General features: G+C 42.5%; 1 protein-coding gene across 3 annotated transcripts in view; it reads left to right on the top strand.

The window, feature by feature from the left end:
* LOC115138095 (DENN domain-containing protein 4C-like) overlaps window positions 1-26747 on the top strand; it is a 78539-nt gene that overhangs the window by 4373 nt on the left and 47419 nt on the right. For 2 of the 3 annotated variants that reach the window (XM_029674574.2, XM_029674572.2), the window contains exon 2: window positions 26011-26321. In XM_029674574.2, the coding sequence (XP_029530434.1) occupies window positions 26023-26321 (299 nt within the window). In that variant the 5' untranslated portion in view covers window positions 26011-26022. Of the gene's footprint in view, window positions 1-13533; window positions 13608-26010; window positions 26322-26747 lie in introns of all 3 variants that reach the window. The other variant, XM_065025503.1, reaches the window with a different exon arrangement.

The following is a 26747-nucleotide window of genomic DNA, read 5'->3' as shown; positions in this document are numbered from 1 at the left end:
GTCTAGTCAAATGGCCAATTTGGGTGCAATTAATTAGCTTAATTTCTGAGATCAAATTAGATTTCAACAAAATATTTCAGAACAATCTGTGATGGTGGTTGTCATGGCTTGATTAAATAATATGGAATGACCCAGCCATTTGTCATTCAAATGACCCTCCTATTTAGTCAGTGGACCAACCCCATGTCAGTGTCACTCAGACCCTGTTCACAAAGTCCTTTTGACTCCAACTGGCAGTCTGCATATCTTCTCCCTCTATAGCTGGTAGTGAAGGGAGAACTACACTTGGAAAACCACAAATAGGCATTGAGACATTGTGCTCTTGCATACTAATTTGTGCACTGTGTTGTAGCCTATTGGATTGAACTTGTGCTGATGATTTGTGTTTTTGTGCTCTTATGCCTGCCTGAGATGCAACATGAAATTGCTTTGGCCTTGGAAAAACTCATCACTTTTGACACACCTTTTCATCGAATTGGTGCGTGGGAGGTTTACGATTTGTGGTGCATAGAATTGATTTTTCTGCCGCCTTCTCTCTCGACTGTTGCATATGCTCTGTCTGTTGAAAGAGACAATGCTTTGGTGTGAAATTCTGACAATTTGCTAGGACCTGGGACCTTTCCTGTTTCTTGAATGAATATTTAGCAATTTGACATTATCATACACAGAACTCAACAACGGCTGTTGTAGGCCTATGTTGCACTGTATGTTCGTGAATTGCGGTATTACCGCAGAAGACTGTCTTTATCATCATTGTTCATGTCAGTGGTAGGTTACAGGCCATCTTTTTTAGACTGAATGGACCTATTTCGCTGCGGCTCTTTTGCTTTGTCTCACACGTCAGAAATATTGACTATTGACCCATCAGACGGATATGAAAAGGTGTCTGTTCGACAGTTATTGCGGGGAAAGTTCTGTCATATTTCCCCTCCCTCTGTCAATAACTAGAAAGATGTGAACCGCTCGTAATTCAGTGAAGACTATGCTTATTTTCCAGGTTGGCTAGGTTAATGCATTAGCCTAGCCAACCTGAGCTGTGTAATATATTAGTCTTGATGCACTTGGTTACCCAGAGCAGGGAAAAAATCAGGAGTTCAATCAGACTTCTGTCAACAGGTTGCCTGCACTTATGAACAGGTGGTAATCGGCTACATTTAATTGCTCTTTGGCCCAGTCGTGGATTTTCTCTCGTCTTGTTTGCCCATTCTGCTGGATGGCCGCATCATTTCTTCCATCTGCGTAGACAGGTTTGTTTTCCATTTTTGCTGCAAATTGCAGATGATGAGGCCTTGTGCTTTCTGGCAAAGTGTTATAATAAGCTAATATATATTTTCCCTTTTAACTGTGCACATCGGTGACATTTTGCGGATTGCTGCCTAATGTGTCTGGGAAAGGATTTGCAGTTCAGGGGTGGGATCTGTGTTTTTGTAATCATGACGTTCTTCTCAGTTCTGATTGACAAGTAATAACGTGGTAAACAAAATACATTGCTGATTGCCTCATTGGCTGGAATGAGTAGGCTCAGGGATAGTCTTCAGTGTTGTTGGCCTAGCTCTCACTGAGTGGGGAATGTCTTGTGCATACTGAAATCTCTCAATGCATGTACCCCTCCCCCTGTTATTTTCTTTACTCTTAACCCAAAACTGATGTAGTGAGATGTCCTCTTCAGCATAGGAAAAGTTGAAACATCTTCTCACAATACATTGTTTTGATTCATTAACAACACATTGTTTTGGTAATTACAAACCGCAGTTGGAATCACTCACACACACCCCTGCCTCTGCTCTGCTGGAATAATTGAGCCCTGTCTGAACAGACTCGAGGTTGTCTGCTGTCAATGGCCACACACGCATGCACAGACTTACACACACACACACCAGTAATAGCCAGCTTTTGCCCCCCTCTCCAAAAATGATAAAAAGCCAATAAATAAAACTGCCGCTGGCCAATTGACCGGGAGAAAGAATCCCATTGCAAAATGATGCTTTTTAGCCTCTTCGTTGGTGGAAATACATTTGACCGGTCATGCTTCTATGTTAATTTGTGGAATTAAATTGGGAAGAGTGTATTAGTCATTATGTTCAATCCATTTGCATAGCATGCATATACAGAGCTTATGAGTGGGAAAATTGGTCCGACAGTGCGAAGCTGCTCAAACAGCTCATTTGTTGGTTCTGGTGTGAAACGTGTTTTTATTAAGCCCAATCATTGTATGATGTTTTAAAATTCAATCGCATGTTAAAACATTTTTGATGGCCACAATTTAAAAAGCGACTATTTGTATTAATTAAAGTGCGCTTACCATTCGCCATTCAAGTGCATAAAGACAACGGTAGGCAGGCTTCAGCACATCACACACCACTTTGCAATGAGCTGGAGGCATTATGCATTTTGAAAACTTATACTTAATTGTTTGAAACCAAAACATTTGACTTCATTATGAGACGTGTCTTACCTTTTGCGTCAAAGTAAAATCTGACCATAGAAATGTTAAGGCAATTATTTTAGACTTCCAAATACTAATTAAACCAGTAGCCTATTTCTCTCATGCTCTAATGTTTTCCAAATAAACTTTCTTTCATTGTCCAGCAGCGAAATGCATAATTCTAGTCATGTTAGCAACCCATGCTAGTTGTATCTTTAGATCTCCTATTTATACATTTCTAACGGATATTTTCATCTCTGTCACAGTAAACCGTTCGCGTTTGACTACTGTGGTTGCATTATGGAATGAATGTTTGCTTACTAATAATGAGGCTGAGCTCTTGCATCAGCCTCATTATTTAAAAAAAAATAAAAAAATGTTATGAAGCCTAGTGGTTGTATGAATTTGGGATCTATATTCCCACAACGGTCCCAGAGTATGGAATAGGCAATTTCTTTCTTGCACAGAACATGCTGACCAATAGAATGTCAACTTTTCTACTATGAGGGATATTCGTTTGACATAAGCTAGTGATTTTGCCGTTCGTTACTCGTCTGGCTGGCTGAGGAAAAGGAAACATAGCAGTAATTCCAACGAGGGTGCCGATAGACATCTGGCTCCCAAGCAACTTTGCCCTATTTTAAAAAATTAATTAAAAAAAAGTTATTTCCCACATTTATTAGCTCAGATCATTTGTAGTATTATTGCATACAGCCGGAAAAACCTTTTAGATACCAGGGCAGCGGTACCTAACCAGCATTTCGACCAGAAATACAACTTTCCTGAATTGGATCCTTTGTCCGTACCCTCCTAGGCAGATCCACTTATTCCAAAGCCTGCTTCAAAACACCACCAGCGGAGAAGAGGTATTCGGAGTGGACTTTTAGTCTGACTCAGTAGGTGTGCAAACCATCCGCTTCAAACGTCAGTACAGAGACAAAGTGGTGTCACAATTCAACGGCTCAGTCATAAGACGTATGTGGTAGGGACTCCAGACAGTCACGGATTATAAAGGGAAAACCAGCCATGACGTCTTGCTACCGGACAAGCTAAACACCTTTGTCCGCATTGAGGACTGTGAGCTTTCGTTCCCCGTGGCCGATGTGAGTATGACGTTTAAGTGTGTTAACCCTCGCAAGGCTGCCGGCCCAGACGGCATCCCTAGCCGCGTCCTCAGAGCGTGCGCAGACCAGCTGGCTGGTGTGTTTACGGACATATTCAATCTCTCCCTATCCCATTCTGCTGTCCCCACATGCTTCAAGATGGCCACCATTGTTCCTGTACCCAAGAAAGTGAAGGGAACTGAACTAAATGACTATCGCCCCATAGCACTCAATTCTGTCATCATGAATTGCTTTGAGAGGCTAGTTAAGGATCATATAACCTCCACCTTACCCGGGCACCCTAGACCCTCTGCAATTTGCATACTGCCCCAATAGATACACGGATGAGGCCATCGCACTGCACACTGCCCTATCCCGTCTGTACAAGAAGAATACCTATGTAAGAGTGCTGTTCATCAGATGTTGGCGCAGCCTTCAACTCCATAGTACCCTCCAAGCTCATCACTAAGCTCGAAGCCCTGGCTCTGAACCCCGTCCTATGCAACTGGGTCCTGAACTTCCTAACGACCATCCCCAGGTGTTGAAGGTAGGCAACAACACCTCCACTATGCTGATCCTCAACACAGGGGCCTCACAAGGATGCGAGCTCAACCCCCTCCTGTACTCCCTGTTCACCCATGACTGCGTGGCCGTACACGTCTCCAACTCGATTCATATATTTTTGCAGATGATGCAACGGTGATAGGCCTGAGTACCAACAACGACGAGACAACCTACAGGGAAGAGGTGAGGGCCCTGGTGGAGTGGTGCCAGGAAAACATCTCCCTCAATGTCATCAAAACAAAGGAGCTGATCGTGGTCTTTAGGAGACAGCAGAGGGAGCACCCCCCTATCCACACCGATGGGGCCGAAGTGGAGGAGCTATTAAAAAGCTTGAAGTTCCTCAGCATACACATCACTGACCAATCTGAACGAGTCCACCCACACAGACAGTGTGGTGAAGAAGGCGCAACAGGAGGCTGAAGAAATCTGGCTTGTCCCCTAAGACCGTCACAAACGTTTACAGCCTGTCCGTGGCTGTATCACCGCCTGGTACAGCAACTGCACTGTCCACAACCAGAGGACTCTCCAGAGAGTGGTGTGGTCTCCCCAACGCATCACCAGAGGCAAACTACCTGCCCTCCAGGACACCTACAGCACCCGATCTCACAGGAAGGACAAAAAGATCATCAACGACATCAACCACCCAAGCCGCGGCCTGTTCACCCCGCTACCACCCAGGAGGCGAGGTCAGTACAGGTGCATCAAAGCTGGGACCGAGAGACTGAAAAACAGCTTATATCTCAAGGTCATCAGATTGTTAAACAGTCACCACGGGCCCGCCTCCGCACAGTACCCTGCCTTGAACTTCGGTCTTTCACTAGCCGACTACCCTGCACCTTAGAAGCATGTCCTTAGAAGCTGGCCCTATGTACATAGACATGGAACACTGGTCACCTTAATAATGTTTACATACTGTTTTACTCACTTAATTTGCGTATATACTGTATTCTAGAGAAGCCAGCAGCTCCATAAGAGAAAGACCACCATGGTTGGCACAGTTAGAAAGAACAAGCCTGAGCTGCCCCCTGCACTCCTCACAACAAGGGGGAGAGGGGCCTTCTCATCAAAGTTTGCCTTCACCACCACTAGTTTCTTACCTCCCAAAGAGGAATAAGAATGTGGTCCTCCCTAAGCACACTGCACAAAATGGCTGAGATCAGTGATTGTGAGGGCAGGAAGCCAGCCATCATTCTGGACTACAACCACAACAAAGGAGGCGTGGACAACCTGGGCAAGGTGATTGGAACTTACAGCTGCAGGAGGATGACTGCCCGCTGACCCCTGGTCATCTTTTATAACTTCTTTTTATTTCATTGATGTGTCCTCATACAATGCCTTCGTGATATGGAACAAGATCAACCCTACCTGGATGCCTGATAAGCGGAACAAGAGGAGGGTGTTCCTGGAGCAGCTGGGAAAGGCACTAACCCCACACAATCAAAGAAGGGAGCGCCTCCCCCGCACTGCAGCCTCTGCAATGCTTGTGAAAGCTATCTTGTCCTTATCCACCTGAGGCGAGGATATGCCAATTCTGCCCTCAAAGAAAGACTGTAAAACAAATACTATGTGCTGCACATGTGATAAATACATCTGCAAAGTCCATGCACACACACTTGCATACTGTCCTACATGTGCTAATTAGAGTTGATTGATTTATGTTCTTCACATTTTTGTTTTTGTTTCAATAAAATGCATTCAAAACTACTTTCTGCACATTTCTGCTACTTTCTTAGTCTATAGAAGTGCAATCTCTTGGGAAACAATTCATGTTTACACCTATGCAGTACATTTTTAGCAATATTAATAAACCTCTACTTTAGTAAAGAGAACAATTATGCCAGGTGTGATGTAATAAAATAAGTGGTGTCCACTGATTAAATGCCTTCTTTCTGCATTGTGAAGAAGGAAAACACACACATTCACGACGTTTGTGATGAATTACTGGTTGTTTCTTCATGCAAAATATATTTGGGGTTTAAAATTCAATGAAGCTGCTTTATTTTGGTGGTTTAGTGAAGGTGGATCATTTTTTACCCTTAGGACAAAGGGAGTATACAGAATTTTGAGACTACACAAGGATTAACTAGGCAAGTCAGTTAATAACAAATTATTATTTACAATGACTGCCTACCCCGGCCAAACCCTGGACAACGCTGGGCAAATTGTGCACCGCCCCATGGGACTCCCAATCACGGCTGGATGTGATGCAGCCTGGATTCGAACCAGGGACCACAGTGTACATAAACTATTCTATCCTGCATATTCTTCAGATGCACTACATATTCTATCCATATATTGTCCATAATGTCTATACATCCCATCATGACCAAATGTATGTGGATACCTGCTCGTCCAACATCTCATTCCATAACCATGGGCGTTAATATGGAGTTGGTCCCTCTGTGCAGCTATAACAGCCTCCACTCTTCTGGGAAGGCTTTCCAGTAGATGTGGGCACATTGCTGCAGGGACTTGCTTCCATTTAGCGATGAGCATTCGTGAGGTCAGGCACTGATGTTGGGCGATTTGACCTGGCTCACAGTCGGCGTTCCAGTTCATCCCACACTTTGTCATACTGAAACAGAAAAGGGCCTTCCCCAAACCGTTTCCACAAAGTTGGAAGCACAGAATCGTCTAGAATGTCATTGTATGCTGTAGCGTTACGATTTCCCTTCACTGGGCCTCCCAGTTGGCGCAGTGGTCTAGGGCACTGCATCGCAGTGCTAGCTGTGCCACCAGAGACTCTGGGTTCGCGCCCAGGCTCTGTCGCAGCTGGCCGGGAGGTCCCTGGGGCGACGCACAATTTGGGCAGGTAGTGTTCTTCTGGCATCTGCCAAACCCAGTCCATCGGACTGACAGCGTGATTCCTTCAGCGACAGGCACTGATGTCCTGGATGGCATGAAAGCAGTGATGTGCTGGGCTGTATGCCCAGCACACCTCTGTAGCGCCTTGCGGTCGGATGCCAAGCAGTTGCCAGTCAAGATGCTCTCAATTGTGCCGCTGTAGAACTTTTTGAGTATCTGAAGGCCCATGCCACATTTTCAGCCTCCTGAAGGGAAAAGACATGGTCGTGCCCTCTTTACGACTGTTGGTGTCTGTCTGTGAACCGTGATGGATCCTTAGTGATGTGGACACTGTTGTGTCGTCGGCAAACGTAATGATGGTGTTGGAGTTATGCGTGGTCATGGGTGAACAAGGAATACAGGAGGTGACTAAGCACACACCCCTGAGGGCCCCCCGTGTTGAGGGCCAGCATGGTGGATGTGTTGTTACCCCACACACACACACGCGCGCACACACTTTTTGCCATCTGAATCCAATCAGGCAGAGGGGTTTTCAGCAATCCCCCCCGCGCCTTATCCCGGCTCTGTGCCGCAGACACCATACTGTGATGACAGGTCGCAGGGCCACTTTTGCCGTGGGCTCTGGAGACTACAGCCATGGAGTGGTACTTTAGAGAGACATGGGTACCGCACTTATGAGGTGTAAGTCCAATCTGTCACCAGATTGATGAAAGGGGCCACATACCAGACGTTTTGAGCTGGCTTTACGTAATATGCAGTTGTATATGAAAGTCTTCCAAAGGATATTCCATTTAAAAATCAATATAACGATTCCTAAAGCTATGAGGATGAGACAAAAACACACGTTGTGCTTCTCTTTCCAGAATGGAGGTTAGAATTGTCAGAGCGATATTTGCTGTGTGAACTGGAATGAGCCTCAAGTTGATATGAATGAATTTGCTTCGCCGGACCTCAGGGGCCTCTGGATAGTGGTTTGTGTTATATCTGTGTTCTATTTGATGCCCTGGAGATATTGTTGAATCCAGTAAGTGATTGGTCATAAGTATTGTTTGCTTATAGTACTGTAAAAGGGAAGGAGGTGGCTTACTAAATTGTGTGGTGTAGGTTTTCAAGGCAGTCATTTAGATCGGTGAACATAAGACATGTTATAGGTTCATGTTATTGTAACGCATTCAAATGTTCTTAAACATTTGTCTAGAGAGAAATATCTGTGCTTTGGTAGGAAAACTGTCAGTCTTTTCTGTGATATGCTCATATGTGTCTCTGTATGACAGTGTTATGTGTGTCACTCACTGCCATTGCCATTCTCCTCAGACAAGTTGGTCCCCAGTCTCCAATGAATGGAGCTTCATGTCAGGGCCTCTGCTCTGCTGGAATAATTGAGACAGGCTTGTCAGAACAGACACAAGACTGTCTGCTGTCCATGACCACACACACACACAAAAAGGCCCATCCCGCCCCCCACAAGACCTAGCGTCCAGGGTCTGTTGTGTGACAGGAATGAGATGACTGACTGTAGAGGAGACCATTGGGGAGGGAGTTGGGGGTGTTTCACTCCGTACAGTTCATGCACCCGCATGCCCGACTAGCATCACCACCCTGGATGGCTCCGACCTTAAATATGTGGACACCTATAAGTACCTAGGTGTCTGGCTAGACTGCAAACTCTCCTTCCAGACTCATATCAAACATCTCCAATCGAAAATCAAATCAAGAGTCTGCTTTCTATTCCGCAACAAAGCCTCCTTCACTCACGCTGCCAAGCTTACCCTAGTAAAACTGACTATCCTACCGATCCTCGACTTCGGCGATGTCATCTACAAAATTGCTTCCAACACTCTACTCAGCAAACTGGATGCAGTTTATCACAGTGCCATCCGTTTTGTCACTAAAGCACCTTATACTACCCACCACTGCGACTTGTATGCTCTAGTCGGCTGGCCCTCTCTACATATTCGTCGCCAGACCCACTGGCTCCAGGTCATCTACAAGGCCATGCTAGGTAAAGCTCCGCCTTATCTCAGTTCACTGGTCACGATGGCAACACCCATGCGTAGCACGCGCTCCAGCAGGTGTATCTCATTGAGCATCCCCAAAGCCAACACCTCATTCGGCCGCCTTTCGTTCCAGTACTCTGCTGCCTGTGACTGGAACGAATTGCAAAAATCGCTGAAGTTGGAGACTTTTATCTCCCTCACCAACTTCAAACATCAGCTAACCGATCGCTGCAGCTGTACATAGTCTATTGGTAAATAGCCCACCCATTTTCACCTACCTCATCCCCACAGTTTTTATTTATTTACTTTTCTGCTCTGTTCACACTGCTATGCTTTATCTTGGCCAGGTCGCAGTTGCAAATGAGAACTTGTTCTCAACTAGCCTACCTGGTTAAATAAAGGTGAAATAAAAAAAAAAATAAAAAAAAAGTGAACCACTCTATAACCCTATAGATATTTGCCCCTACAGCTTATTTGCTTGATTTATGTGGATCTTGCTTAGAAGTGCTGTTAAAATTGGACAATAGCTTGGCACTTGGAACAATGTGTGTGTGGTGAGGGTTCCTAGAAGAGCCCTCCTCTGCCTGAGGGCCTTTGGACTGGCGTTACTGGCTTTTGTCAGGTTTTCAAGTTGACCAGCACCACAGCCAAGAAACATGACCTGTAATACACAGGCATAGAGGGGCCTGGCCTCTTCCCTGTGAATGGAATGACTCAATGGAGAGTAAAATATAATGAGTGAGGAATTGGCTAGCATGCCTCACCCCTGTTGACCAACGGCCAAAGCCAAGGGGAACTTCTGCCATATTGCTTACAGCAGGGCCATGTTCATAAGGGCACAGTGTAGTGAAATGTTCAGGTAGTGCATCATCCCTTTATATCCCCCCCCCTTGGCTATATTCGGTAGGGCACAAAACGTTTGAAACAAAAAGCGTTTCTTAAGCCCAGGCTGTCTCTCCCTTTTTTCCCCTGTCTGTTTTCTTCTGTTTGGTGTAAATACGACACTGGGGAACGTTGGGTGAAACAAGACTGGTTAGACTAGTGTTGGCACTTTCTATAGTCCTCTATTGCTCATTCACACAGCCATCCTAGTGGAGACTGTGCTTAAATGAATGCAGAAAATTGCAAATCAAAACTTTTCTACCACAGCGACTGTCATTTTTGTAAAGCCTATTTGATTCGGAGTTCGGACATTTTAAAGTTTGTATTTGAACTATTTCTAAAATGCATACTTCCATTTTTTTCTGATCTCAATTCACTCAGGCGTAGGAGGGAGGCTTGCGTTACTAATGCTGGCACATGCGCAGATCAAATACACAGCTGGAATGCTGATTAAGCTGAACACGTCCTAATAATTTGAAAGATTGCTCAGAAACCAGGTTTTAATGGGCGTATGCTTACTTCGATTTAAGATAAACAGAGGAAAGTGTTTACACGACTAATGCCATACTCGCCTACTGCCACAATCAGTTTAATATTGAATTATTTGTGTGCATGTAAACGTACTCCCTGTGACACCCAAGTAGTTCAGCTCTGCCCCAGAGTTACACAGGGGGACAAACTGTTCTGTTTTATAACCTTTTTAGTGACCGGGGTCCCAGTTAAAACATTAGGAAAGACTGTAGCACAATGGACATTTCACAGACCAGTTCAATTGGCCTTTAATATTATTTAAACTGTGCTTGATAATGCTCTCGTTGTACGAGGATGTATTTTTATGACCCTACCTGCCCACGCCTGAGGCCTGCAGTTGTTTTAGAGTCCATGTTTTGTCTAAACACATTAATTGCTGAGTCATTTATGTTGATGTCCGATTGTAAAACGGTTAGTTTTGGCTACGCAATCTGATTGGCCGATGCCCCTTTCATGTTCCCTGTAGTCTACAGGGCCGCTATCCTCACAAGACAAGATGGCGAAACGTGAAAGGAGCACATGCCAGCTTCTGTTTACAATGTCCTCAAAGGCTTTTAATTTTAATCCCTTCTTCTCCCAAAGTACAGGCGCGCACAGTTTATGGCTGAGAATAATTTTTTTATTTGCTTTCTGAATGTTTAAGGTGTACTTTAAAAACGACCCTTACCCGCTTTTATTTACTGTTATTTACTGTCTTCATTGAACTATTTTGTAGGCCACAGAGTTCACGTAGGCATACATTCTCCACGTGATGCCCTTTAAAGAACCACACCGGATCGATTTCCTGGACTCACCCCTTCCCAGATAGAATAACAACACGAGTGGCATGAGGGCTGCCTGGCATTGTTCGGGGCTGGGTTGCCATGGCAGCACTAGTGTTTGTGTACATTGCACAGTCTGTCCACAAAGAGAATACGTTGTGCTTGTCTTCTATTTTACTAGTGTGTGTTTGTGTTCAGGGTAGCCTAAATATAGGAAACACACACATCCTCTACCCAGTGTGTGTGCGCATGTGGCCTACATATGTAGGATCTTAATTTGATCACCCTGTTGCAGGAGAACTTTCTCCGGGATGCTGGCCTTCTAGGCGGAGTTGTAAAGACTGGCCAATAAAAAGAAAAGGAAAGATTAAGATGGGCAAAAGAACACAGACACTGAACAGAGGAACTCTGCCTAGAAGGCCAGCATCCCGGAGTCGCCTCTTCACTGTTGACGTTGAGACTGGTGTTTTGCGGGTACTATTTAATGAAGCTGCCTGTTTCTCAAACTAGACACACTAATGTACTTGTCCTCTTGCTCAGTTGTGCACCGGGGCCTCCCACTCCTCTTTCTATTCTGGTTAGAGCCAGTTTGCACTGTTCTGTGAAGGGAGTAGTACACAGCGTTGTACAAGATCTTCAGTTTCTTGGCAATTTCTTGCATGGAATAACCTTAATTTCTCATAACAAGAATAGACTGACGAGTTTCAGAAGAAAGGTCTTTATTTCTGGCTATTTTAAGCCTATAATCAAACCGACACATGCTGATGCTCCAGATACTCAACTAGTCTAAAGAAGGCCAGTTTTATTGCTTCTTTAATCAGAACAACAGTTTTCAGCTGTGCTAACATAATTGCAAAAGGGTTTTCTAATGATCAATTAGCCTTTTATAATGATAAACTTGGATTAGCTAACACAACGTGCCATTGGAACATAGGAGTGATGGTTGCTGATAGGTGTTCAGAGGCCCATTATGTAGATCTTCCATTAAAAATCAGCTGTTTCCAGCTACAATAGTCATTTACACTGTGTTTCTGATCAAATGTTATGTTAATGGGTAAAAAAAAAATGCTTTTCTTTCAAGAACAAGGCAATTTCTCAGTGACCTCAAACTTTTGAACAGTACTATATATAATATATATTCTCTCTCATATATTTAATTTGACAATTTTCACTGTCCGGAGGAATGTGATGTGGGCCTCTGCCATTAGGACAGCCATTAGTGAGGCTTGGCCTGGTGGATTAGGTGATTGGCAGGCAGCTGATATCACCTTGCTTTCACTGAGTTGTTCTCTCTCAAGCTTGACACCTTGACTTTTTCTCACGTCTCCCTACAACACACTGACCGTGTTGTGTGGGGTGCGTACATGCGCGTGTGTTTTGTTGGGGGTCCATTTCGAAGTATAGGTGCAGGTGTTCAACAGGTAATCCACTATGCTGCAGAATTTCAAGCGACGGGGTTGGTTGAGAGTGCTGTTGTCAGGGAAACGTCGATGGAGCCAAACACTTTGCCAGGACCGTGTGCTGAATACAAAGCCGTGATGATGCTGCTTCTGTTTCAATGAACTCAAGTCCCATCTTTAGCTCAGGGGGAACAGAGGAATCATCATCCAAACCAGGCAGTATTATGAAGGGGGACATTTCCTCTCAGTTGAATTCCATTCAAGGTTGTGTTTGATATGAGATTCTGTGTGCATGAGTTTACATACTCATAATGTAGTTTATATAGGCCTATTTGTTGTGGTTGAAGGAGATTTAGTTGAATGTAAAAGGATGATGAAGTGTGATTATTTTTCCTAATGGTGGGCTGATGGGACTAATGGGCTACTATTCCGAATATTGGGATATGTTTTGTTTGAGCCTTACCAAGTACAAGGCCTAACGGTACATAACACGATGGGGGTGACGAAATGACGGAAGCATCTACTTTTCAATGGAGGGAAGGGAAGTGGGCGGGGTGACCGTTGGGCTTTTCGAGCCTGTGGAAACGTGAACGGGGGAGACTAAATTGCGGAAAGCTGAACTTTATGCAAATACTCTGCGATGTCACGGTGCTATTGACAAATCGAAGCACGCTATAGCTTCCAGACCCTACTGGATTGGCTGTTGATATTTAGCAGTACCTAGCTAGCACCCAAACGAGGGCGAGGCTAGGGTGGCGAGGCAAAATACAAGTGCTAGTTAACAGGGCCGGTAACAGCGTTGGCAGGATTGTGGGTTGGCAGGACTTGTACAGTGTTTGTTTGTAGATTTCTGTTTGCGTTTTGTCTTGTGGATCCTTTCATTACCAACCGCGTGTGTGTTTATTTATGTCAAAGATCAGGCATCTGTGCCCACAGTGCCAGGAAGCTGACATGGCCATAGCATGACCGTGAGTCATACCCACCACCACTCTGTGATAACAGTTTGCTCCTGACTCCTACTGGCACCATATCAGCTTGAGAATAATGGTCTCTTGTTTGTTACAGAGTGTTCTACCGTTAAGTATCCAAAGAAGAAGAAAAAATGCTTCTTGTCTGGGACTTGGTCTTCAATAATCCAGGTAGATTGTAAATGTATGGTTTGACTAGATCATTGTATTCAACAGCTAGGCAATATGATTTGTTACAGTGGATTTTACTGGCCTACTTATCATGACATTGTGTCCATAGTCCATCAATATGTATGTTTTAATTGTCACATGGCACTTAGCAAGCTGCATTAAAAGACAATGCAGCTCAGCCTCGTTTAGCTATTGGTAATCCAATGCATGATTTAGATATGGTACCAAGATGCATAAATAACTCACTCCCAGTTGTGTGTGAAATATGTTATTGATGACATCAGCCACTTAAGTTGGGTGTTTTGTTTGGACTGCTGCAAATACCCATTTAATTGAACAGTATGAACCTGAGCCTTCATCCTTAATCGTGTGAGCGTGCATGTGAGTGTGCATGCCAGATGACGCAATTCAAATGGATCTTCGATTACCCGTGCAAGCATGTTGACTCTGAAGTCTTAACTCTTCATGACATCTGAAATATATGAGGTGGGAGTAGCTTTTTCAAACCTTGAGCTGTAAGGTGTATATATACACTGAGTGTACAAAACATTAAGAAAACCTTCCTTATATGAGTTGCCCTCAGAACAGCCTCAATTCGTCGGTGCATGGACTCTACAAGGTGACGAAAGCGTTCCACAGGTATGCTGGCCCATGTTGTTCAAAGGCACAAATATTTTGTCTTTCCCATTCGCACTAAGAATGGCACACACACAATCAATGTCTCAATTGTCTCAAGGCCTAGAAATCCTTCTTTAACCTGTCTTCTCTTCATCTACACTGATTTGAAGTAGATTTACCAAGTGCCATCAATAAGGGATCATAGCTTTCACCTGGTCAGTCTATGTCATGGAAAGAGCAGGTGTTCCTAATATTTTGTACACCACTGTTACAGACCAGGGTTGTTTTTTTTTAAAAGCCTGATGTACTACTTCAGAGTTCTGATGCGAAACGTCTGATACGGCTTTGAGAGAGCCATACCCCTCTATGCATTAAAGACTAACAAGACAAGTTGTTTTCCAGTCACAAGTCCACTAACCACCGCCAGACAAACACATTCTCTGTGCCATAAGAGCATTGATCTAGAACACATTTAATGGTGTGCTTTATTACACGGCAAAAAGTCTATTAAGAATGAAAGCTAGCTCTGACTGTTAACTGTGAGGTGTAACCATGGATACGATGATTTAAATCTCTGCAGAAAGTAGTACCAACAGTGGCTTGTCTCCTCTGTCTGCTATAGTGCACTGCATAGCATACTAAGGACTCTGTTCAATCAAACTAACTCACTATCTGGATGGTGAAGGGGTCCGGACAAACACCATTATTTTTGTGGTATGTGAATGCACGGCCAGATTCATTTGGATGAGAACTTTGTTTACTGCTCAAAGCAAAATAAACTTGACTGCATTTTGATTTGTACACACACATTTTCAGAGGAAGAATTGCTGCCTGTGGTTTTGCCCTCCTCTGAGTAAAGTAAATAGCTCAGGGAAAGAGCATGTTATGTGGGATGTATCTCAGCTCGTTTGATCCTGAAGCCCAGTCCCACTCACTCTCTCCAGAATCGTTCCATGTCATTTCAGCAAGCCATGACGCCACCCATCTTCGATTGCTCTGAAATATTTTCTGCAGTTAGAAACCGATAAGATAAGCATTCCTGTAACATTATTTCATGAAATATAATTTGAACTCTGAAAAAATGTAGCTAATTGATTTCAGATAATATTAATTAAATATAGCACCTATCGTCTGATTTGGACAACATCTTCCTACCAGTGAGTAGTAATACATGAGGAATTCCCCAAGAATTCAGAATGCCACCCATGGACACCCCCCCCCCCCCCCACACCCCATGCCAGTCCCACCCCAACAACCAGTATCTGTTCTCCATGTCTGACAAGTAGTATGAAGCTGAGGTTTAGAGTATTGCTTCTTAATACTATAATGTATTCCTAGTGATTTTGGTAATGGCTATGTTCCCCTGTTCAGAGAATTTAGACATTTGAAGTCTCTTGCCCTAATTCCCAAAATGGAGTGGGAAAGTACCAGGTTTTACCCAGTAGATAGTGCTATTCCTGCTACCCACCCTTGTATCCAGTTTGCTGGTTTCGTGTTTATTAAATTGATCACAATATTTTCGTTGAAAGTGGGTAGAAAACCATTAGCTCTAGCTCATGGTGATGACAAATTGTGTGGCCATCCTCACAAGTCAAGCCAGTCCTCCATGAAAGCAATTTAGTTTGTCCTTCTCTAGAAACCTAATGGTTCAACCCAACTCTCCTTTAAAAGTCTAACAAATGGCAGCTCTCTGAGAGGGCTTATTCCTATGGTGCAATTCTCATGAATACTTTTCCTACAAGCCCACAACTTGGAGAAATGGGCTGGAGACGAAACTGCGGCGAAAACCCTAATAAAATAAAACAATTATAAACCATTGCGTGGTAGTATTATGTTTTCCAATACAATTATTAGAAAAATCTCTATGATAAGTGACATTTACCATTAAACCCAATACCAGTGCCATTGTGATGTTGGGACTTTCACCATTGTAGACCATTAGAGACCATAATGGTTTGCTTTTGTTCACCAGGAGTGGTCTAACTAATACACCACACACTCAAAGGGGCCGTTTCCTGGACAAAGATTAATCCTAGACTAAAAAGCATTTTCAACTGAGTTTTTCCATTGAGTTTTTGGCTGTTCTGTCTAGGCTTAATCTGTTTCCCGGGAAACAGCCCCTCAATCCATTCTCAACCAATAGAAACTCATGATGCTGAAAAGCCCTTGGCTAAATAAATAAATGATCTCACTCCAATACATTTTAATAGAAAGTTAGCAAAAATAGATAAGATCTTGATACCATGGAAAGGAAAATACCTGTCTATTTGTGGAAAATTCACCCTGATTAACTCTTTAGTCATCACAGTTTACCAAGCGACCGTTTTTTTAAATTAAATGAGCAAAAAATATATTTATTTGGAATGGCAAACCAGACAAAATGAAAAGGTCCTATTTATATAATGAATATGAATTAGGAGGACAGATATTAAATATTAAAGCATTAGAAGTTAAATATTAAAGCATCAGACCTCTCACTAAAGGCATCAGTCATACAAAAGTTATAGTTAAATCCGAAATGGTTCTCTAGTAAATTAGTTAGAATGTCTCACCCCATGAACAAAAATGGCCTTTTTCCTTTTATTCAGATTACAACCGCTCACTTTCGGTTATTTGAAAATGAAATCGGCTCCAAAATATCGTTATTTTTTTAACAAGCCATAGAAAGTTGGTTGCAATTTCAGTTTAATCCACCTGAAAAGACAGAGCACATAATAGAGCAAATATTGTGGTTAAACTCAAATATACTAATTGATAAAAAAAACTTGAATTATATCATAAACAGGACTGGTGGAGTTATGTCACACATGCAGCTAACAGAGACTGTCTGCTCTACCCAAAATTTCAACCAACTAATTGCAGCATTACCACAAAAATGGAAGAAGCAAAATGGACGGGGGAAAAAGTAAGGAACTTGTCTGTCGGCCCTGCATTAAAGACCAAAATGGGTTCAAGAAAATTGTGATAAATAAAAATATACCAGTTTCATTTAAGGACCAAAGAATTGACAGCTGCGCCATGTAAATTGTAAAATAGTTGGGAAGAGATCTTCGATGTACCGATTCCATGGCACAACGGCGCCGGATTCAAAACTTCAAATTTTTCTATTTAAATTATTCTACAAAATTCTTGCAACCAATAGAATGTTATATACAGTTGAAGTCGGAAGTTTACATACACCTTAGCCAAATACATCTAAACTCCGTTTTTCACAATTCCTGACATGTAATCCTAGTAAAAATGCCCTGTCTTAGGTCAGTTAGGATCACCACCTTATTTTAAGAATGTGAAATGTCAGAATAATAGTAGAGAGAATAATTTAGTTCAGCTTTTATTTCTTTCATCACATTCCCAGTGAGTCAGACGTTTACATACACTCAATTAGTATTTGGTAGCATTGCCTTTAAATGGTTTAACTTGGGTCAAACGTTTCAAGTAGCCTTCCACAAGCCTCCCACAATAAGTTGGTTGAATTTTGGCCCATTCCTCCTGACAGAACTGGTGTAAAGGAGTCAGGTTTGTAGGCCTCCTTGCTCGCACCCACTTTTTCAGTTCTGCCGACAAAGTTTCTATAGGATTGAGGTCAGGGCTTTGTGATGGCCACTCCAATACCTTGACTTTGTTGTCCTTAAGCCATTTTGCCACAACTTTGGCACACCCAATAAGTTGGGTGACATTGTCCATTTGGAAGACCCATTTGCGACCAAGCTTTAACTTCCTGATAGATGTCTTGAGATGTTGCTTCAATACATCCACATAATTTCCCTTTCTCATGATGCCATCTATTTTGTGAAGTGCACCAGTCCCTCCTGCAGCAAAGCAACCCCACAACATGATGTTGGGGCGGCAGGGTAGCCTAGTGGTTAGAGCGTGTGACTAGTAACCGGAAGGTTGCGAGTTCAAACCTCCGAGCTGACAAGGTACAAATCTGTCGTTCTGCCCCTGAACTGGCAGTTAACCCACTGTTCCTAGGCCGTCATTGAAAATAAGAATTTGTTCTTAACTGACTTGCCTGGTTAAATAAAGGTAAAATAAATAAATAAAATGGTGCCACCCCTGTGCTTCACGGTTGGGATGGTGTTCTTTGGCTTGCAAACCTCCACCTTTTCCCTCCAAATAATGGTAATTATGACCAAACAGTTATATTTTTGTTTCATCAGACCAGATTACATTTCTCCAAAAAGTATGATCTTTGTCCCCATGTGCAGTTGCAAACCGTAGTCTGGCTTTTTTTACGGCGGTTTTGGAGCAGTGGAGCGGCCCTTGTTGAGCGGCCTTTCAGGTTATGTCGATATAGGACTCGTTTTACTGTGGATATAGATACTTTTGTACCTGTTTCCTCCAGCATCTTCACAAGGTCCTTTGCTGTTGTTCTGGGATTGATTTGCCGTTTTTGCACCAAAGTACGTTCATCTCTAGGAGACAGAACACATCTCCTTCCTGAGCGGTATGACTGCTACGTGGTCCCATGGTGTTTATACTTGCGTACTATATTTTGTACAGATGAACGTGATACCTTCAGGAGTTTGGGAATTGGTCCCAAGGATGGAACAGACTTGTGGAGGTCTACAATTTTTTTTCTGAGGTCTTGGCTGATTTCTTTTGATTTTCCTGTGATGTCAAGCAAAGAGGCACTGAGTTTGAAGGTAGGCCTTGAAATACATCCACAGGTACACCTCCAATTGACTCAAATTATATCAATTAGCCTATCAGAAGATTCTAACGCCATGACATCATTTTCTGGAATTTTCCAAGCTGTTTAACATCTTATGGATCCCCTCACGTGCCAATCCCTTTAGCGGGATTGATTTGACAACATCCAGTGAAATGGCAGCGCGCCAAATTCAAACTACAGGAATATCAATATTCAACATTCACGAAAATGTATGTGTATTACATCAAAATAAAGCTTTACTTCTTGTTAATCCAGCCGCTGTGTCAGATTTCAAAAAGGCTTTATGGCGAAAGCAGAACATGCGATTATCTGAGGACAGCGCCCTGCATACAAACACATGAAAATCAGATTTCAACCAGACAGCGTGACAAAAGTCAGAAATATCAGAATCTTATTCTGTTGGCACTCCAAAATGTCCCAGAAACATCACAAATGGTCCTTTTGTTCGATAATGTCCTTTATGTCCAAAACATTTCAATTTATTTGGTGCGTTTGATTCAGAAATACACCGGGTTCAACTCGCCCAACATGCCTACAAAGTATCTAATAAGTTACCTGTAAACTTGGTCCAAACATTTCAAACAACGTTCCTAATCCAACCTCAGGTACTCTAAAACGTAAATAATCTATAGAATTTAAGGTGGAATAAACTGTTTCTGATACCAGATAAAAACAATGTGAAGTGCGTTCCAGTTCACGCGCACCAAACAGTGGAGTCCACCTGGAGTGACACTTACAAAGAACAGCTGTACTTCTTAATTTCTCAAAAGAAAAACATCAACCAATTTCTAAAGACTGTTGACATCTAGTGGATGACATAGGAACTGCAACCAGGTTCCTCATGAATAGGGCTTTCTATTGAAAACATTGGGAAACACAATGACCTCAATTTTTTTCCCCTTGGGGGATTGTGCTCGGGGCTTCGCCTGCCAAATCAGTTCTGTTATACTCAGACATTATTCTAACAGTTTTAGAAACTTCAGTGTTTTTTTTATCCAAATCTACTAATTATATGCATATCTTAGTTTCTGGGCCTGAGTAGCAGGCAGTTTACTTTGGGCACACTTTTCATCCGGACGTGAAAATACTGCCCCCTAGACCAAAGACGTTTTAAAGGCATAGTCAACTTAGTGTATGTAAACTTCTGACCCACTGGAATTGTGATACAGTGAATTATAAGTGAAATAATATGTCTGTAAACAATTGTTGGAAACATTTCTTGTGTCATGTACAAAGTAGATGTCCTAACCGACTTGCCAAAACTATAGTTTGTTAACAATACATTTGTGGAGTGGTTGAAAAACAAGTTCTAATGACTCCAACCTAAGTGTATGTGAACTTCTGACTTCAACTGTATATGGGGAATACAAGCTCTGTAGAGTTTGCTGTGAGGAGGCAGAGTCATTAGATCATTTATTTTGGTACTGTCCAGATGTAGCTCATTTTTGGTCACAGGTCCAAGAATGGCTGAAGAATTGCAACATTTATTTAGAGCTAATGCTGCAGATACATTCGCACTACTGGGTGATCTGAAAAGTCATAGTCAATTGAAAAATAATATAATTATTTTAGCAAAAATGTTTCTTTAATTTACAATCTGTAGAAACTCTGAGAATAGAAAGGTTCAGTACTTTTGTGAAGCATCACAGGACACAGTTGAAAAATATATGGCAAATAGAAAGCCTAAGTGTTATTGTTATTTAGTTTACTCCAATTGGGGGAGGGGTGGTATGGTTTGCTGGGAATAATAAAGGAAATTATATTCTAAAAAGATGTGTGTGTGTGTGAGACACACAGAGTTGTACGAGGTCTTCAGTTTCTTGGCAATTAATCGCATGGAATAGCCTTCATTTCTCATAACAAGAATAGACTGACGAGTTTCAGAAGAAAGGTCTTTATTTCTGGCTATTTTGAGCCTGTAATCGAATCCATAAATGCTGATGCCCCAGATACTCAACTAGTCTAAAGGCCAGTTGTATTGCTTCTTTAAGCAGAACAACACTTTTCAGCTGTGCTAACATAATTGCAATAGGGTTTTCTAATGATCAATTAGCCTTTTAAAATGATAAACTTGGATTAGCTAACACAACATGCCATTGAAACACAGGAGTGATGGTTGCTGATAATGGGCCTCTGAACACCTATGTAGATATTCCATTAAAAACCAGCCGTTTCTAGCTACAATAGTCATTTACAACATTAACAATGTCTACACTGTATTTCTGATTAATTTGATGTCATTTTAATGGGAAAAAATTTCTAAGTGACCCCAAACTATTGAACAGTAGTGTATATTTATCCCAAAAATATATGGGGAATTGGAAATGATGCAGGCAATTGATGGAAGCGACAATAAATAAATAACCCCCCCCCTCCCATATTTTTTTAATATATATTTTTTTTTAAGAAATAAGTCTTAGATTAGTCCATGCTGATTGGGAGGTTCCCCAGAATCTCAACCAATCCTAATCCAACCAACCCTAATCATGACCATAATGGTGAATTTGTTCTGGATATGTAGTTATTGGCATTCTCTGACTGGATAAAACATATAGTAGAAACAGTGCCATTTAGTGGGCAAAACATGGCTGTATACCAAAACATACTGTATGGTGATTGTTGGGGTGGTGTTGGCGTGGGGGTCCGTGTGTGGCTTTTGACCGTTGTTTTGTGTTCCTCGTGTCTTAATCATTGTAAGGAAGAAATTGGGTCCACATCGGACGTTGGGAACTCTCTATTGAATATTATGGGAATCCTATAATGGAGAATTGCCAATCTGGGTGCAATTAATTAGCTTAATTTCTCAGTAATCAAATTATATATATTTAAAATGTTGCAGGAATGGTAATCTTACCTGTCCCTTAATGCAAAAACTATTTTGGAAATCCTCCTTGTGCTTTTTGAGGTGGAATGACCCTCCATGAAGCTAGCCGAAGAGCCAATGTGTTCACCTCCCCCTCCCCTTTGACCACTCCAGGGAACTTTAGCATTTCCATTTACTTCTTTTACCATGGAGCAACCAAACCACATCAGAGGGGGCGCCACCCCTCCCTCATTAAAGGCGTTTTTTATTGCCTGCCTTGTTTGTGGAAACTCTGAGTCATTCTTCCTTGATCGTTCACCTAACATGAAACTGTGTTGTCTCGCTCTGGACCATTATGCAATCCTTTTGAGGGGTGGAATCCAACAGGGGTGCACCACTCAGGCTCTTAGGTAGTACTGGGAAATAACAGAGTAAATTAAATTAACTTGTGCTCATCTAAGGACTATGATGATGCATCATGGGTGAATACAACTTTATTTTTAAAACTGATTGGCGTTTTTACCGGAACTTGAAAAAGTGACATAAATATTCTAGTTTAATGTTAACTTTGACTTGTTACGTTTTTATGATTTATGGACAAACTACAGCAACATATTTTGTTTTATTCAAACACATTTGGTTTCTCTTAAGTACAATTGTAGAGAATGACTCTAGTTTAGTCCAGACACATTTAGGTAAAAAGAATTAACAGTGAAAAAGTACAACATTCTGGCAAATATATATATATATATTTTTAAATTAGACACTTTGCCAAAAACTAGACATCTTAGTCTTCAGAGTGATTAGTTTATTTTTGCAAATGCATCATGGTTTTGTAACCACATTTAGCTACAGACATGTTTAAAGCTGGTTTAATGAGAATCACCTAACCCTAATTCTAACCCTAAACCTCAATTTCACCCCTATGCCTAAAATAGCCTTTTTCTTGTGGGGACCGGCAAAATGTCCGCACTTGTCAGAATTTTCCTTGTCCCCACAAGGATAGTAAAACCCAATAAACACCGACGTCATGGCATGCCAACTACCACGGCTGTTTGAGTTTATACATACCCTTTCACTTACTGTGGACCTTATGTGATTCATTATTGCTCCTGTCCAAATATGTATAGTTGTGAATGCACAAGTGCAAAACTCAGTACATCTTGTCCCCGTCCTTTCCTTGTACAGACAGGACGCAATACCCATGTAGCCTAGTGCATGACATTTTACTTGGAACAAACAGGGCACAGTTTGAGTCACCTTTCTGACATGGTGAGAGAGTAGTATGTCTCTTTATGGAACCAACTGCAGGGGTACAAATGTACTGTAGTCTGTAACCTAGGTGACAGCCCTGTTGTGAGGTCCCAGTCTTTGGTCGACAGGGCTGGCACAATTATTGTATAATCGTGCAACTGACAATTATGGACAATAACAGTGAACTTTTAAAAAATGATCGCCATCTTTTATACATTTATTTTAGGTGAGAGAGGGATTCAACTCGATATTCAAGTAGATTATAGTTTACCTAATAGGAGTTTGGTGGTTAGAGTTGGGAATAATTTTACGAGCAGAGCAGCGTGGTCAGGAGACAAAGTTCCAAGCGGTTAAAATCATAAAATCAACTGTTTTTTAGACAGGGTTGTCAGCAAGGCTGTGTTGTATTTATTAGGGGCACTACATTGCCAAAATGATGTTGTCGAACATCTCATTCCAAAAACATGTGCATTAATATGGAGTTGGTACCCCCCCCCGCTGCTAAAACAGCCTCCACTCTTCTGGAAAGGCTTTCCACTAGATGTTGGAACATTGTTGCGGGGACTTGCTTCCATTCAGCCACAAAAGCATTACTGAGGTCGGACACGGATGTTGGGCGATTAGGCTGGGCTTGCAGTCGGTGTTCCAATTAATCTCAAAGGTGTTCGATGGGGTTGAGGTCAGGGCTCTGTGCAGGCCTTCTTCCACACCAACCTCGACAAATCATTTCTGTACGGCCCTGGCTTTGTGCACGGGGGCATTGTCATGGTGAAACAGGAAAGGGCCTTTCCCAAACTGTTGTCACACAGTTGGAAGCACAGAATCATCTAGAATGTTATTGTTTTCTGTAGTGTTACGATTTCAGATACACAGCCAGGAGACAACAAGAATAATTTGCGGTCTTCTGGCTGTGTATCTGTTTTGTTGCGCTCTCCCTCCAATGTTTCTTTTATCAACTGCAATGAACAAAAATATTAACGCAAGTGTTGGTCCCATGTTTCATGAGATGAAAAGAAAAATCGCCAACATTTTCTATAGCTTATTTCTTTCTATAAAAAAATGGCACATTCGTTTACATATCAATCAGTGAGCGTTTCTCCTTTGCCAAGATAATCCATCCACCTGACAGGTGTAGCATATCACAAAGCTGAAAAACGGCATGATCATTACACAGGTGCACCCTGTGCTGAACCATTACAAGGGCCACTTTAAAATGTGCGGTTTTGTCACAACACAATGCCACAAATGTCTCATGCCTTGAGGGAGCGTGCAATTGGCATGCTGGCTGTTGGAATGATTGGCTCCCCAGTGGGTGGGCCTATGCCCTCCCAGGCCCACCCATGGCTGCACCCCTTCCCAGTCATGTGTAATCCATATAATGAATGTATTTCCATTGACAGATCTTCCAACATGAACTGTAACTTAATAAAACCTTTGAAATTGTTGCATGTTGCTTTAATTTTTTTGTTCAGTTTTCAATGCAAACTAGAGTCCGTCATTCAAATTGGATCCAGATTATGAAGGCATTTTTTTTGTAGGGCCTACATTCAGGTTTGACACTCTAAAATGTGATGGGTTTGGTGTGTTTCTGCGTCGAGTATGGTGATATTTCAGTACTTCCGTGTGTGCTTGTTCACGCCATTTGGTTTTTCCTGTATTGTACTCGATAGCATCTCCTCATCAACCTACGCGTGAAACACTAGATAACTTCTGACCATACAAGTGTCAAGGACGAGGTCACGGTGCCGCGCTAAAAGTCTCTGAGACCGAGACTATTAAACACTGTTATGAAGTGGGCTACATTAAGTCCAGAGCCTGCCGGGTGCTCCTCCCTCAGTTCAGAGGGGCCACGTTTCTTCTCCTGCTCCTGCCCCATGCTGCAGCTGACTCACGACTGGAAAATGTCACTTCCTGCATGCTTTTCCACCTCTCTTTGAAGAGAATGGGATGTTTGCTTTCTTAGCTTTTCTTTCTTCCTTAGACAGCCGTTTGCTTCATTTTGCCGTATCCTCCTCCCAAAGCCCAGTGTTTTTCTTGGACGCCTGAATAACCTCTTTTTGCACCGTAAAGTAGTTATTCTAACTGTATAAATGAAAATAGTCCGTCTTTAGTCCACCACTCTCCCACAAGCAAGGTAACCTGGGACTTCTGCTGCCATGTTATTTGAGACTACCGTTGACAGTATTTATGCCTGTGGTTATTGTGCACAGTAAATGGCTTGTTCAGGGAAGATGTTGAGGGATTTGAGTCATTTACAGACTATAACAAGTTATAGTTATAATATCTACCAGCAGAAGAAACAAGCTGTGATAGTTTCCAACCCCTCTCACTGAGAGCAGAGGGTTCGTGCTCCATTAGCTGTTAGACTAATTGCATCTAATTACTACCTCTATGCCATAGTGCTTGTTATGGCTAATTGATGGATCATTCTACTTCTTCTACAGCAGGAAATCGAAGCATCTGATTAATCCTCGCCGAGCTTTAGCATATGGTCGTCTTGAATCTCGGGAAGCAAGCGTTTTTATATCCCAAGTGAATAGAATAACAGGACCCCATGCTCTCGTTTTCCAGAGAATGCTTTGTAAGACTCGTGTCATCTTGATTTATGCTTACAGTGGTGTTTTGCTGCATTCCGCTCGGCTCTGCCGCTCCTTAGTATGGGACTGGGAAGTGATATACAGTGACGGGAGTGTTTGTGAATAAGTTGCGTCGTTTCACAAGACCCCTGTCATTCTTTAGGTATATTAAGTACTTTATGGTGGGATGCTGTTTCGACACGTATACAGTCATTAGGGATTCCACATACACTGTTAGAATGTAAAGGACTGTCCCATGGTGCCTGTGTGATATAAGGAGCAGGTCGTTCCCATGTGACTTGCTCTGTACCATTTATAGACTAAGACCTAGGCTACATTGCTCTTACAGAAGGCCTGGATAAGGCCCCAAATTCCATAGACATATCCCTACTTTGATAACAAACAAAAAACATGTTCCCATTCTCTGACCTCTAACCTCACTTTTGACCCTGCCCCACCCGCCTCTTCTCTCCCCAGGCACGACCAGCCATGATTGAGGACAAGGGCCACCGTGTGACCGACTACTTTGTGGTGGCCGGGCTGACGGACAAGTCCACGCCCCTGGAGCAGGACCTGTCGGAGACCAAGTCCAGCGGGCCTAAGGCGCCCATTACTGACCTGGCCGTCATCAACAAGTCGGCGGGAGAGACTGTTCCCGAGGGCTTCACCTGCATGGAGAGCACCTACAGTGGGCAGCAGGCCAACCTCAACCACGGCAGCCTTAAGAGCCACGAGCTGTTCCTCTGCTACAAGAGGGACCGCGACAAGCCCCCGCTCATCGACATCGGGTGAGTCCGTCTGTGTGCGCTCTACTGTGAAACCAAATGAAAAAAAAAAAAAAAAAAAGGGTGTTTCACAATGGCATCATTAGGGTGAACTCTGAAACAGGTGCACCATAGCCTCAGAATCCCTTCCTCGTCCCAATGAGACCAATTACCAGAATAGTCATCTCTAATAGAGCTGCAAAGTACATCTACCTTAATCCCTTTCTTTGAAAACAACACCGATAGGAGAGAAAATTGTAATGAAAATTGCTTCTAGTCTATTATAGAGCTATTGTGGAAAAACCCTCTGCAATGTAGGCCTATTGCTTGCTTATTATTTGCAGTGCTTTTGGGTTATTTGCTAGATTTAATTGAATGCGACCCCCCCATTTGTGAAATAAATCACATTTCATTTTAAAGCACTTAACTTTCTATCAGGGAAATAACAGC

The sequence above is a fragment of the Oncorhynchus nerka genome, linkage group LG12, assembly GCF_034236695.1.
Source record: "Oncorhynchus nerka isolate Pitt River linkage group LG12, Oner_Uvic_2.0, whole genome shotgun sequence".
Classification (NCBI taxonomy): Eukaryota; Metazoa; Chordata; class Actinopteri; order Salmoniformes; family Salmonidae; genus Oncorhynchus; species Oncorhynchus nerka.
Note: the sequence above shows the minus strand (reverse complement) of the source record. Positions and strands in the feature narration are given on the sequence as shown.